This window comes from Myotis nattereri (assembly GCF_964212035.1).
Source record: "Myotis nattereri genome assembly, chromosome: 1".
NCBI lineage: Eukaryota > Metazoa > Chordata > Mammalia > Chiroptera > Vespertilionidae > Myotis > Myotis nattereri.
Genome location: NC_138075.1, coordinates 40,257,086 through 40,270,103, shown reverse-complemented (window position 1 = coordinate 40,270,103; position 13,018 = coordinate 40,257,086). Strand labels below are relative to the sequence as shown.

General features: G+C 44.6%; 1 protein-coding gene across 4 annotated transcripts in view; it reads right to left on the bottom strand.

Annotated features, from left to right (window-relative positions):
* DDHD1 (DDHD domain containing 1) overlaps positions 1–6,788 on the bottom strand; it is a gene marked incomplete at its 5' end in the record, with an annotated part of 79,520 nt that extends 72,732 nt beyond the window's left edge. For all 4 annotated transcript variants that reach the window (XM_081096014.1, XM_081096016.1, XM_081096015.1 and 1 more), the window contains one exon: positions 5,945–6,788. In XM_081096014.1, coding sequence (XP_080952140.1) covers positions 5,945–6,788 — 844 coding nt within the window. The remainder of the gene's footprint in view (positions 1–5,944) is intronic.
* Positions 6,789–13,018: the final 6,230 nt, after the last annotated feature.

Here is a 13,018-nt window from a genome sequence, read left to right as displayed (position 1 = left end):
AGGAAAAGAAAAGTCCTGAATGCCTTGGTCAGGTAGTGCCAAGTCCTGTGCTCCATACATGTCACTCACTAGTCATTCATATCCTTGTGTTATTTCAGTAGATCAATGAAAAATGCTGTCTAAAGCAGGCTTAATCTGGGATGGGGTGCTGAGAAGACTTTGCTAGTTCCACAAACCTGAGCAGCCAGGACTCTAGTGCCACCCAAAGCTTCTTTCCAACTTGGGCTAGTAGGAGATAATACAGTTAAAAAGAAGATTAAAGTTAGGCATGTCAATCCCTGGTCTCTATTCCCTATAGTTCTGCTTTATTGGAGGCAGAAACTGATCAAGAAAAAGTGTCTTCTACCAGCTTGTATTCTATTACTGTCCCATGATGTCCCGTGCCTCATAAAAAATTATTAATTAGCCCTGGCCAGTTGGAGTGTCGTCCTATACACCAACAGGTGGCGGATTCAATTCTCAGCCAGGGCACATACCCAGGTTGGGAGTTCCATCCCTGGTCAGGGTGCATATGGGAGGCAACCAATCGATGTTTCTCTCTTTCCCTCTCAAATCAATAAAAACATACCCTTGGGTGAGAACTAAAAAATATATTAATTATTAAGGTTATTAATCCTTGAATGAAAAAGGATGGTCACAGCTAGGTCAAGCTAATAAACATCATATAATTTGGGTACTTACAGAAAAAATAATATTCTCAATAAAATAAAAACTTTTCTACCTCATTTTATTGAGAATATTATTTGCTCTTCAACATAAAGGGTGGGACAAAAGTAGGTTTACAATCGTTCATATGGAAAATGACACAATAATTAAGAAATAATAATATAAGAATAAATTCTGTGTCATGTACTCACAACTGTAACCTACTTTTGCCCCACCCTGTATTATGAAGACTAGTTAAATTTTTAAAAATATATATTTTATTGATTTTTTACAGAGAGGATGGGAGAGGGATAGAGAGTTAGAAACATCAATGAGAGAGAAACATCGACCAGCTGCCTCCTGCACACCTCCTATTGGGGATGTGCCCGCAACCAAGATACATGCCCTTGACGGGAATTGAACCTGGGACCTTTCAGTCCGCAGGCCGACGCTCCATCCACTGAGCCAAACCAGTTAGGGCAAGACTAGTTAACTTTTAAGACATCTGAAACTTATAGTTAATGACTGCTTCTGGAAACTACACCTTCATATAAATATTTGTCAACTAAATACCTTTACAAACTTAGTCAATAAATGGATATTACAAACTCCCTAGTGCATGCTGCACATATTACTATCAGAATTGATACCCTAAACTCATCAAATATCCTTATAATGTTCCATATGCCATCCCGTAGCTACTACTAAATGCTTTGGCCATGTTCTTGCTAATATATTTTACATTCTTTTGCCTGTGATGAAGTACAATTATGTACTAGTCAGCCTTTTTAATTTTTATGTGCGTTTCTATAAGTAAGGTATAGTTTTCTGAGATCCACATAGATAAAGTTAACACTTAGTACTTTGCGCCAACTACTGTTCTAAGCACATACATAACTAAAGGCCTGGTGCACGAAATTCATGCACTCAGGGGGAGGGTCCCTCAGCCCAGCCTATGCCCTCTCGCAGTCTGGGAGCCCTCGGGGGATGTCCGACTGATGGCTTAGGCCCGCTCCCCAGGAAGAGCGGGCCTAAGCCATCAGTTGGACATCCTTCGAGCTGCTGAGGAGGCAGGAGAAGCTCCCACCACTGCTGCTGCTCTCACCAGCTGCTCTCGCCTGCGGGAGCACACTGACCACCAGGGGGCAGCTCCTGCATTGAGCGTCTTCCCCCTAGTGGTTAGTGTGCATCATAGCAACTGGTCATTCTATCATTCGGTTTATTTGCATATTAGCCTTTTATTATATAGGATTATCAAAACAAGCCTATGAGGAAGCTACAAGCAGCTTAAGAAGAACACAGGGAGCCCTAACCAGTTTGGCTCAGTGGATAGAGCGTCGGCCTGCGGACTCAAGGGTCCCAGGTTCGATTCCAGTCAAGGGCATGTACCTTGGTTGTGGGCACATCCCCAGTAGGGAGTTTGCAGGAGGCAGCTGATCAATGTTTCTCTCTCATCGATGCTTCTAACTCTCTATCCCTCTTCCTTCCTCTCTGTAAAAAAAATCAATAAAATATCTATACTAATAAAAGGGTAATATGCTAATTAGACCAGACATCTTCCTAATGTCCTTCCGGACAGAGCCAGGTGGTGGGGCTGAGGCAGAGGCAGTTAGGGGGATCAGGCTGGCAGAGGAGAGCAGTTAGGGCATCAGGCAGGCAGGCAGAGGAGCAGTTAGGGGCATCAGGCAGGCAGGCAGAGGAGCAATTAGGGGCAGCAGGCAGGCAGGCAGGCAGAGGAGCAGTTAGGGGCAGCAGGCAGGCAGGTGAGCGGTTAGGAGCCAGCCATCCCAGATTGCGAGAGGGATGGCCGACTGCCAGTTATCCCCTGAGGGGTCCTGGATTGGAGAGGGTGCAGGCTGGGCTGAGGGACCCCCCCCCCCCGCAAATGCACGAATTTCGTGCACGGGGCCTCTAGTATATATATATAAAAAAAGAAGAACACAGGGAGCAAGGGAATTCACTTAGGGATTACTCAGCAGTGATCAGTTTTTATCTAAAATGTCCATATGCAGTCAGAAAAATATCTGAACAATGAAACAAACTAATTTCCCATAATTAATACCCTTTTCATATGTAATATTTGCTTCCTATCTATAGAAGATTAATTCTGTATCCCCCTTAATTCATGCACCACCAAAGTGGCTCAAATTTTATCTGTTAGTAAGGTTCAAAAGGAAGTGTAAATATAAATTTAAGTCAACACCTTTCTTTTAGACTAGACATAGATAACTTGTTTGCCTTGACACCCAGATGCAGTGGACTCAATTAGGTCACAAAAGTCTAAACGACCACTGGAATGCTTCCACCACTCTGCAGGAAGTTGTTGAACTTTTTAAAACTTTCATTACCACTATTCAGAAAATTTCTAGAAGGTTTAAAAAAAAGTTAAATGGGATAAAGGTCAAAAGCTGCCAAATATCATAAGACTCCTTCCACTTCAAGAAAGGCTGAAGAAACCATACTGGGAATGAAACTTCTTGAGAAGGTATAAAAACATAATACACAGAGATCTGAAGAACCAATTAGATCAAAGTTACATGGGATTCTGTGAAAAGTGATAAATTATGGACCAAAAGCGCTATTGTATTTTCACTATAGCTCATATGAAGGCTTGGGACACCCATGGGATTGAATCTTACAGAAAATTATTTAGAAAATGCTAAAATGGGTGTTGCTGTTGAAGAAGAATGTTTCCTTTCAGGTTAACTTTTGTAGGCCCTCACTGTTTCTCACTTGACTTATGATATTAGCATTCTAAGATATTCTCCAACTCTCCAATTCAATCTTTGTGTTGTCACTAATCACCTAACAGAGAACCTTCAACTGTTTGATTCCCCTTTACTCACAGAATAAAGTTCAAACTTCTTAGCACTGGGTATCCACCCTTGTTCTTTTTCTGGCACTTTCCCAAATGTGCCATTCATAGGCAAGTGCTTCTTTCACAAACTCTTCCTGTCCCCAACACCTGTCTCTGTGGTGGTCAAATCCTAAACCTACCCTGTGCAGCCCTAATTTCCTCAAAATGCCATGCAGTTTCATGCTTCTGTGTCCTTGCATATGTTACCCCACCTAGTTGGAATTACTTTCCCTCTATCTCCCCATTTCTTTCGCTTGATTAAACTAATCATTTAGGACTCAGTGTCACATTATCAGGGAAGCTTTCCCTACACCTTCACCCTTGGGAGGGTCAGATGCTCTTTGAATATTGACTGCACTAGACTATGAACTGCTTTACCACTTTTTAACTGCATGACCTTGGGCAAGTTCATTAATTTCAATGAGCCTACTTCTTCATATATAGAATGTTAGCATTAATTTGATATCATTATAAAAAATGAATGTGAAAATTGCTTTGTAAATAGTAAAGCACTATGCAAGCATTAAGAATTTTATTATATGCCGAAAGAACAAAGTATTCTAGGTGAATATAGTTCAGTTGACCTAAGGGAAGATTCATTTCTTGGTTTCCAGTCCCTTCTCCAAGGATGCCTAAAATTTTATCCAACTTTCTGGCTCCACTAAGTCCTTGTACTTCTACATTCAAAGGAAAAATGCCTATAGTGACGTTTAGGTCATTTGAAGAAAAGACTAAATGGGAAACTCCTGAAAGGTGAGGACTGTCCTTTTCCCCACCTTTCCTAATACCTTTACAAGCATACTGGGTCATGCACATACAAATACTAGTAAAACGAAAGAGCTGAATGAATTGGTGAATACAGCACACCCTGTCCTTAATAAGCTTAGAGTCGAAAGGAGTAAAAAAAAAAAAAAAAAAAGTTAGTTATGTGACAAATCCATTACCAATCTGGCCTTGGGAAAATGGTAAATGCCTTAATGTCATCTTAAAGTGTAGTAAGAAATTAAATCTCCTACTATGCTTATTTTACTTGGGGATTTTATACACATTGTGATTGCTATTATTAGTGACTCACTTACCATATGGATGTTTTAATATTATGCAATCACTTGTGCAATTCAATATCTACTTAATATTTACTGCACTAAGCCCTGTAACAGTTCAAGATAAAGGTGATGGACTCTGCTCATAGATACTAAACATAGAAAGCTAAGTCATCAATACATATAATTAATACTAGAGGCCTGATGCACAAAATTCCTGCAAGAGTAGGCTTTTCTTTCCCCAGCTGCTGGCACCTTCCCTCTGGCACCCGGGACTGGGGCTAGCCCAGACTTCGTCTGGAAGGTCATCGTGTCTAATTAGCATATTACGCTTTTATTATTATAGATAAGGCAGAATGCTGTAATATGTATGGGGCACCTAAGCCTAGTGACAGTCAATGAGGATATGTGAGTTATGGCACTGGGCTCTAAAAATTAAAACTATATTACAAATTATTGGTGGCCAATAGCTTCTTTTCCTATAGAATACTGCCTATTCTGCTACAAGCAGTGGCACATATTTCTAATAGCGTGTTCTCCTTAATATAATTATATACCTAATTGTGTTGCTGTCTAATGAATAAGGACCCATTGCTAACATATATCACAGATACGTGCCAAGCAGTTTCAAGACCTTTAGGTGTATTATCTCATTTAATTTCCGCAACAATATGAAGTAGATATCCGTATTTTACAGACGAGGAAACCAAGGCACAGGCCTTGTAATTTTTCAAAGTCAAGATAAAAATATGCAAAGAAGGGCCTAAGAGACAAAAAAAAAAAAAAAAAAAAAAAAGCCCAAGTATTCCATAGAGTGAGCAGATGCACTTGCCAGAACTGCTTGGGGCGGTGCTTTACGCACTCGGAAGGAACGCGCTCTCTCTCTTCCTCTCCTCCAGGGATTAATTTTCTTTGCCCGATTCCATAACTGAACTGTTGGTCCCCGAGCGGATCCTCTCAAACACTCCCACCCTAGAGGACAGGCTGCTATTTCAATCACAGGCAGTCCAGGGTAAATGAGACCGAATCCGATCCCCGGCGGACAAAGCTCAGGTCGAAGCACGACATGACACCTTTCGGGCTGGGCACCCGGTCCTGGGTGTCCCCAGGGCCCGGCAGCAGCACCGGCTCGCCCAGGAGACGCTGCGCCAGCAGTATCCTCTCCTCCTGACCCCGGGCAACGAGGATCCTGCCATCCGCTCCTTTATACCCTTCACCTGCCGCGGCCGCCCGCACAGCCTCCACACTGCTCGTCCCAGACACCAGGCCTCGCGCGCCCCCTTCTCCGCGCGGGTCAAGCCCCCCGCCCACCCGGTTGCGTGTCTACTCCCCCCCGCACCCCCCTCCACCCGCCCCCGAGGCAGCCCGGCCCGCTCCCTGCCCCCGGCCGGCTACTCACGGTTCCAGTACACCGGGTGGCATTCTCCTTGGGTCAGATCCACCTCGTAGAGGCCGCCCCGCACGCACACCCGCTCCACGTTCACCAGCGGCTCCATCGCGGACTCGTGCCTCGCGGTGCGCGGGCCGAAGCCGCAGGCGCGGTCCCCGTCGTCGTCATCGTCGTCCCCCGCGAAGCTGGAGGCCAGGCCCGCCGGGGAGGCCCGGCCGCACACATGGCCACGGTCCGGGTTCGCGGCCTGGGCGAGGCCGCCCGTGGCCTGCAGCAGGGTCCGGAAGGCGAGCTCGATGCGCAGCGAGTCGTAGCCGATGAAAGGCTTCCAGGTCTTCTTGTCCTCCTTGAAGAACCAGCGCACCTCCTCCGGGCCCAGCTCCGTCACCACCTCGTAGCGGTGCCGGGCGGCCGCGCCGCCGGGCCGGGGGCGCTTCCTCTCCCCGAGCCCCCCTCCCGCCGCCCCGCAGCCCCCCGAGCTCGACGGCGGCTGCGGCGGCTGCAGGGACAGGGAGCTGCTGCCGCCGCTCTCGCCCTCGCTGTAGTAGCGCAGCGAGGAGCCGGACTCGGCCGAGCTGAAGTCATAGTTCTCGTCACTGAGGCAGGGGTCCAGCGCCAGGTGGTGGTTGTGATCCTCCGCGCCGGGCGCCAAGTGCAGCCCGGGCTCCCCGCGCAGCAGGGCCAGGGGCACCTCGCCGTCGCTCGGGTCCCCGCTGGGCAGGTGCTCGAAGCAGCGGACGCCGCCGCGGAACGCCGGTTCCGCCTCCGAGTCCAGCTGCCAGGCGGCGGCGCCGCCGCTGTCCCGGCCGTTATGCTCGGGGCTGTGCGGGGACCCGAGGCCCGGGTAATTCATGCTGAGGGACGCCGCCGCTGGCCGGCCGCGCGGCGCTTCCGCCACACATTCACCGCCGCCGCCCTCTCCAACGGGACTTTTTAATCTTTCAAATCCCGACCGGGGCTGCGGCGGCGGCAGCGGCGGTGGCTCCGCCCCCCCCTCCAGACCCGCGTTCCGCCGTCCGCCCCATTGTCACGCAGCCCGACGTGGGCGGGGCTTGGCCGCGGCCCCGCCCCGCCCCCGCGCGCCCCGCCCCGGAAGCCCCTTCTGGGTCCGCGCCGCGGGCGAGCGGCGCCTCCTGCTCCTCCGGCGGCTGGTTCGGCGTCAGCTCGGGGCACCGAGTCGCCGGGATGGGGGGGGGGGTGGGGGGTGGGGGCACGCGACGCTCCCCGGATCCCTCAGTTCTCTTCCGCCTGCTTCCCGGCTCTGCCCCCTGCACAGCTGCCTCGGCCTCCGCCCTTCTGGGAGTCCGCCCAGATGTGGAGGGGCTCCCACCGACCCCGCAATGGCAGCGGGGACAGCAGACCAAAGGTCCGGTTAGCATACAGATCGAGAGGGCCCTGCTAGTTGCATTCTTCTGACCTTGGTTTTGTGACCTTAGACCCGCCCGCGGCCCCAGCTGGACCTTCTCAGTCACCTGGTTCTGGTCCTTCCAGAATTGTCAGCCCACAACAGGGCACTCCGCCTCACTCCTCATGCCTACCAATTCCTATGCTTGGCGTCACCACTCCCACTCAGAAACCCAAGTCTAAACCTCCCTTCACGTGCCACCTCCTATTATTGCTTTTCTTTCAATACTTATTTCCTGTTTTCTCAACCTCAGTGTAAGGCCCTCCGTGGAGACAAAGTCAGTATGTCTCCACTTCTCCCACACAGTGGGTACACACTGTTTATTATTAATGCTGGCAAGACCAGCCGGTTGTGATAGAAAGATTGTGAGGTTGAAAGCCAGAAAACAACTAGGTTCTAGACTTCCTTTTGCTAACCAGCCACAGGCCTATCTCCTTGATCTCTTTGGGTTCTTCATCTGTAACAAAGTCATTATTGGGTTATCTCTAAAGTAATGGAATTCTGTGACCTTCAAGGTTTCTTCCTGTTCTTTATTTATCTGATTCTGTAGCTCATTTTCTGGGTTCAGGTAGAATATGATATTATTCTATTATTATATTAAAAAACAGTTGTATAACCCTATCACCTTATGTTGAGGAAATCTCCAACTTCAGTGTTCTCAATTCAACATCAGACAATATTCACTGTTTTTTCCTCCCTCCCTTTGTGGTGGAATCAGATCAGTAGGACCATTTTTATTGCTAGGATCTAACATGTCAGAGATTAAGTAGTTATTTAAGCAGAGGAGTCTCAAGCTTGTACAGTGTCTTTGTATGAGTTTGGGGGCGGGGGGGGGGGGAGGCATTGCTTTCTGTGGGCAGATACAGAGCCATGTTCATGGGCTGGATTTCTGTCCCATGGCTGGATAATCTTGTGCAATGAACAACCTGCCCAACTGGACACGATGACCTTGACTCAAGGCAGCTAAGATCAGAGCTCTTGTTTCCACTTATACTCCTTTCTGAGTATTTGCTTATCAATTTACTTCTCCAGTCTTTCTGTTGACAATGTGCAGAATATAAAATCGGTTATGAGCTTTGATCTACTTACTAGTGATGAAAGCATTCATTCTAGTGTTTTGAATTTCACCAATATGTCAGGCATCTCTGCTAGCTTGTGATACAGAGAATGGAAGAGTTTCTTCTTTCAGGGCTTTAGAACGTAGTGAGGGATAACAGAAAAGTGAACAGATACATTATAGTGCAGTGTAAAGAGTATTATAAAGGGGATTTAAAATAAGGGATATCACAATATTTAAAATATCTTTATCCCTTTAGGTTTCTTGATGGGACATAACCTATGTGTGTTGCTATCTGGTCAGATTATTTTAGCCAAATTTTACCTATTAACTATAGTACAATTCCCGTTAATGAATATTGTCCTCTATTTAAAAAGTTACTTTTTGCTCTGTATTGTTTAAATGTTGTGTTTTAGGTTATATTGAGAAGATTATCCTCTTGAGGTCCACTGCGTAAGGCTACACTCTTTTAGGTAGCGTAGTCATTCTTGAAGACGTTGATCCTCAAAGATATTTAAACACACACACACACACACACACACACACACACACACACACACAAACCCTCAAACAAACCACAGACAGGAGAAGAGAAACCCAGATTCTCTCCTGATCTATCTTGGTGTAGACCTTGGTGTGGAGAGATGCCAATCAGTGTTTGTGGGAGTTGAGGTTGCTTCTGCACCTTGGATGTGAGCTGGGACTAAAAGAAGAGACCCTAGTAGTCGGTCCCATGCTGGCAGTAAAAGATACTTGAAAGTATAATATATAATTTCATTTAACTGTGTGTGTTAATTTCCTTGTTATTCCTTAGCCATATGAAGGCAAATGCCATAAAGCTGCTCTCAACTTTCTTTTCTACTTTATTTAAAAAAAAATTTATTATGAATTTCAGAGAGGAAGGTGGAGGAAGAGAGAGATAGAAATATCAATGATGAGAGAGAATCATTGACCGGCTGCCTCCTGCACTCCCCCTACTGGGGATCGAGTCCACAACCCGGGCGTGTGCCCGGACTGGGAATCAAACCGTGATCTCTTGGTTCATAGGTCAACGCTCAACCACTGAGCCACAGCGGCTGGGCTCTTTTCTACTTGAAAGTCATTCTTTATCTGATTCTTCCTTCTATTATTCTCCTACTTTTGCTTTCTAGAACATCTTTCAGGTCATATAATCCTGACAAGAGTGGGAAGGGTTCCTCTATTACATTCCCCAACTGTTGGAACAGATGTCAGGTGGCTTCTCACCACTACATCATTAATGTATGCAATTGACACAGCCGTATCTGAACTTCCATGGTTATATGTAAAGCATTCTATTGCATTTGACTGATTCCCCAAGACCAAGCCTCCTTCGAATAAGCCAAATAAGTACGATTGTTCAGATTTCTGGCACTTGTGGATCCATGCTGCTACAATAACCAGGTGGATGTGGAACCAAACCTGAGGGTGTTCTCATTGGTGCAGGAGAGAAAAAGAGGCCAAGTGAGCTGGTTTGTACCATAAAAGGCTGAAGCAGCTCATCTGCACAGCCAGCCATCCTCCCTCCCCTATTGGGCATATGGCAGGGGCTATCTAACATCAGCCATCAGCCCCTCCCCACCTCTCCAATGTTACATGGTGCAATTTTGTGCCAACTTCCCTTTTCTTCTCCCATAAGGTTTTCCCAGGTGTTCATTTTAACCCATATTTACCTGTATAAAAATGTTAGGGGTAGCCTTATGCTATGTAATTTATTCTGAGCCAATAACCCACACAACTTGAAATGGCTTTGCACAAAGTATATAATGGAATATTTAGAAGAAAGAGGGCCGTTATATAACCATACACCATCTGTTGTGTCTCTTGTTGATAAGCCATCCCACTACATTTTCAATTTTATTTTACTTTCTATTTTTAGAATTATTATTTATCCAGTTTCTTAAAATGAGTGTCTTTAGTCTGTTCCTCTGGCCGTAACAAAATACCATAAACAAATGGATTCTAAGCAACAAATACCTATTTTTCAGTTCTGGAGCCTAGGAAATTCAAGGTCATTGTGCCAACAGATTTGGTGTCTGGTGAGGGATTTCTGGTTAATATATGAGCACCTCTTCACTGGGTCTTCACATGTTGGAAGGAGTTACGGAGCTCTCTGTGAGGCCTCTTTTATGATGGCCCTTATGACCCAGTCACCTTCCAAATGTCCCAACTCCTAACACCATCACCTTGGGGATTAGAATTTCAAGGGGTGAATTGTGAGGGGGACACACAGCAGAGAGTATCTTCTTTGGTGCACAGACTAAATGGAACGATAGCCTAGACTGGAGCAGGGAACATTCATTAATGTGCATTAGATGTCTACTAAGTTTCAGGTACTATGTTCCGTCCTACAGTGAAGTACTCACAGTCTAGAAGTGTCTTTACATAAACCCAGAATGCCAAATTTTTAGTTCTTATGGAAGAATATAATTGTAATGCCAGACCACAAGAGTCATTCTTTTGCTAAAGACAGATCAATAGAGGAAGCCAAATTACAATCAAGAGGTGCTGGGTGAGCAGAAACAACATAGGAATATATAATGAATAAAGCCATTGCTACTTCTACTTATTCATTCAACAAATATTGGTTAGTGCTATCTTGATGATGAGTTGCTTTAATTTTTATGTTTAACTGAAATTACTTAAATATAAAATTATCAAATGCATTTACTTAAAAATTTGTAAGAGGTCTGCCCACAAAACTGTACTTACCAATACCCCATAATTTTTTATATTCTTTCTAGAAATAAAGGTCAATGGTTATTGATGGTATATATTTAAATGAAAGAAAATGCAAATCAATACAATATTGATGCATACTCTATGAAGGCAGCCACAGAATCCTCATTAGCTTACTTTTATCAGAAAGAGATTTGGCTATATTCCTGAACTTTCATTGTAAAAAAAGTGAGTTAGATGATAGCATAGGCTGCTGTGAGGTTTGCATTATGCATCCCTTGTAGATGCATTTGATGACTTTTTTGTGCTCCAGGATTTTTTCCTATTTCACCCGAGAGATAAACTGAAAGTACACTTTTATTAATCATCTAACTCATATGGGCCTTCAACAAAATGTAACCATAGTATTGTGCTCAGAAAGACTCAGAAGTAGCATCTTGTATGTGTGTAGTTTATTCTGACTTTCATATGAGTGAAAAAGGAAAGGGGAAAAAAAGCTATGTTTCAATAGGGATTTCTACTAGTCCATCTCTGGGTAATTTGCTGAGCTTTGAAAGGACTGAATGGCAGAATCGATTCGCTCTTTTTACAACTGCTGCTTAAGAAAGTGTGATTATCTACACAGCATTTCAAATGTTTCAGCTTGAACAATATATGGTTCTGGACTCAAAAGCTCACAGCCATTTCCACAGCTCTCCCATTGGCTTTCTGAATCATACTAGATAGCCATTATGGTCATATCATCAATAAATTACAATGGGATGGTAGGAAAGCAAAGTTCTTCAGATATTTACTCTTCTTCAAGACTAAACAACCTGTATTTAAATGAGAAATGAGTAACAACAGCCTTGCATCTGTAACTTATTTTTCTTAAGTTCAGAACTTCAGCTTCAAACTAATTTTTAATCATCAATACCTTATAAACAGTCCATCTGGTTATTCATATTACTTTTCTTCTTAAGTTAGAAATGATAACACTTGATCCCTCATGTTACTCTTTCCTGGTTTAGAAACTAACCCATAGGTGCTCTTGAGATCATTTTAATGAAGATATAGAGCAGTGGTTCTCAACCTTCCTAATGCCGGGACCCTTTAATACAGTTCCTCATGTTGTGGTGACCCCCAACCATAAAATTATTTTCGTTGCTACTTCATAACTGTAATTTTGCTACTGTTATGAATCATAATGTAAATATCTGATATGCAGGATGTATTTTCATTGTTACAAATTGAACATAATTAAAGCATAGTGATTAATCACAAAAACAGTATGTAATTATACATGTGTTTTCTGGTGGTCTTAGGCGACCCCTGTGAAAAGGTCATTCGACCCCCAAAGGGGTCGCGACCCACAGGTTGAGAACGGCTGATATAGAGGCATAGTATATTCATTTCCTAGGGCTTCTCTAACGAATTTCCACAAACTGTGTAGTTTAAAACAACAGAAATAATTTATTCTCTCTCAGTTTGAATACTGGAAATCCAAAGTCAAGATATTGTCAGGGTTGGTTCCTTCTGGAGGCTCTGAGGAAGAAATTGTTTGATGCCTCTCTCAACTTCTTAAAAAAAAAGTGTGCATGTATATATATGTATACACACACACACATACACACACACACACACACACATATATCTTATCGATTTCAGAAAGGAAGAATGAGAGATAAAACATCAACAATGAGAGAGAATAATTGATTGGCTGTCTCCTGCATACCCCCCACCAGGGATTGAGCCCGAAACTCGGGCATGTGCATGTGCATGTTCATGTGTCCTGACTGGGAATCAAACTGTGACCTCCTGCTTTATAGGTTGACGCTCAACCACTGAGCCACACTGGCCGGGCTCTCCTAACTCCTGACGGTTGCTGGCAGTCCTTGGTGTTCACGTTCCTTGGTTTACAGCTGCATTACTTCAGTCTCTGCCT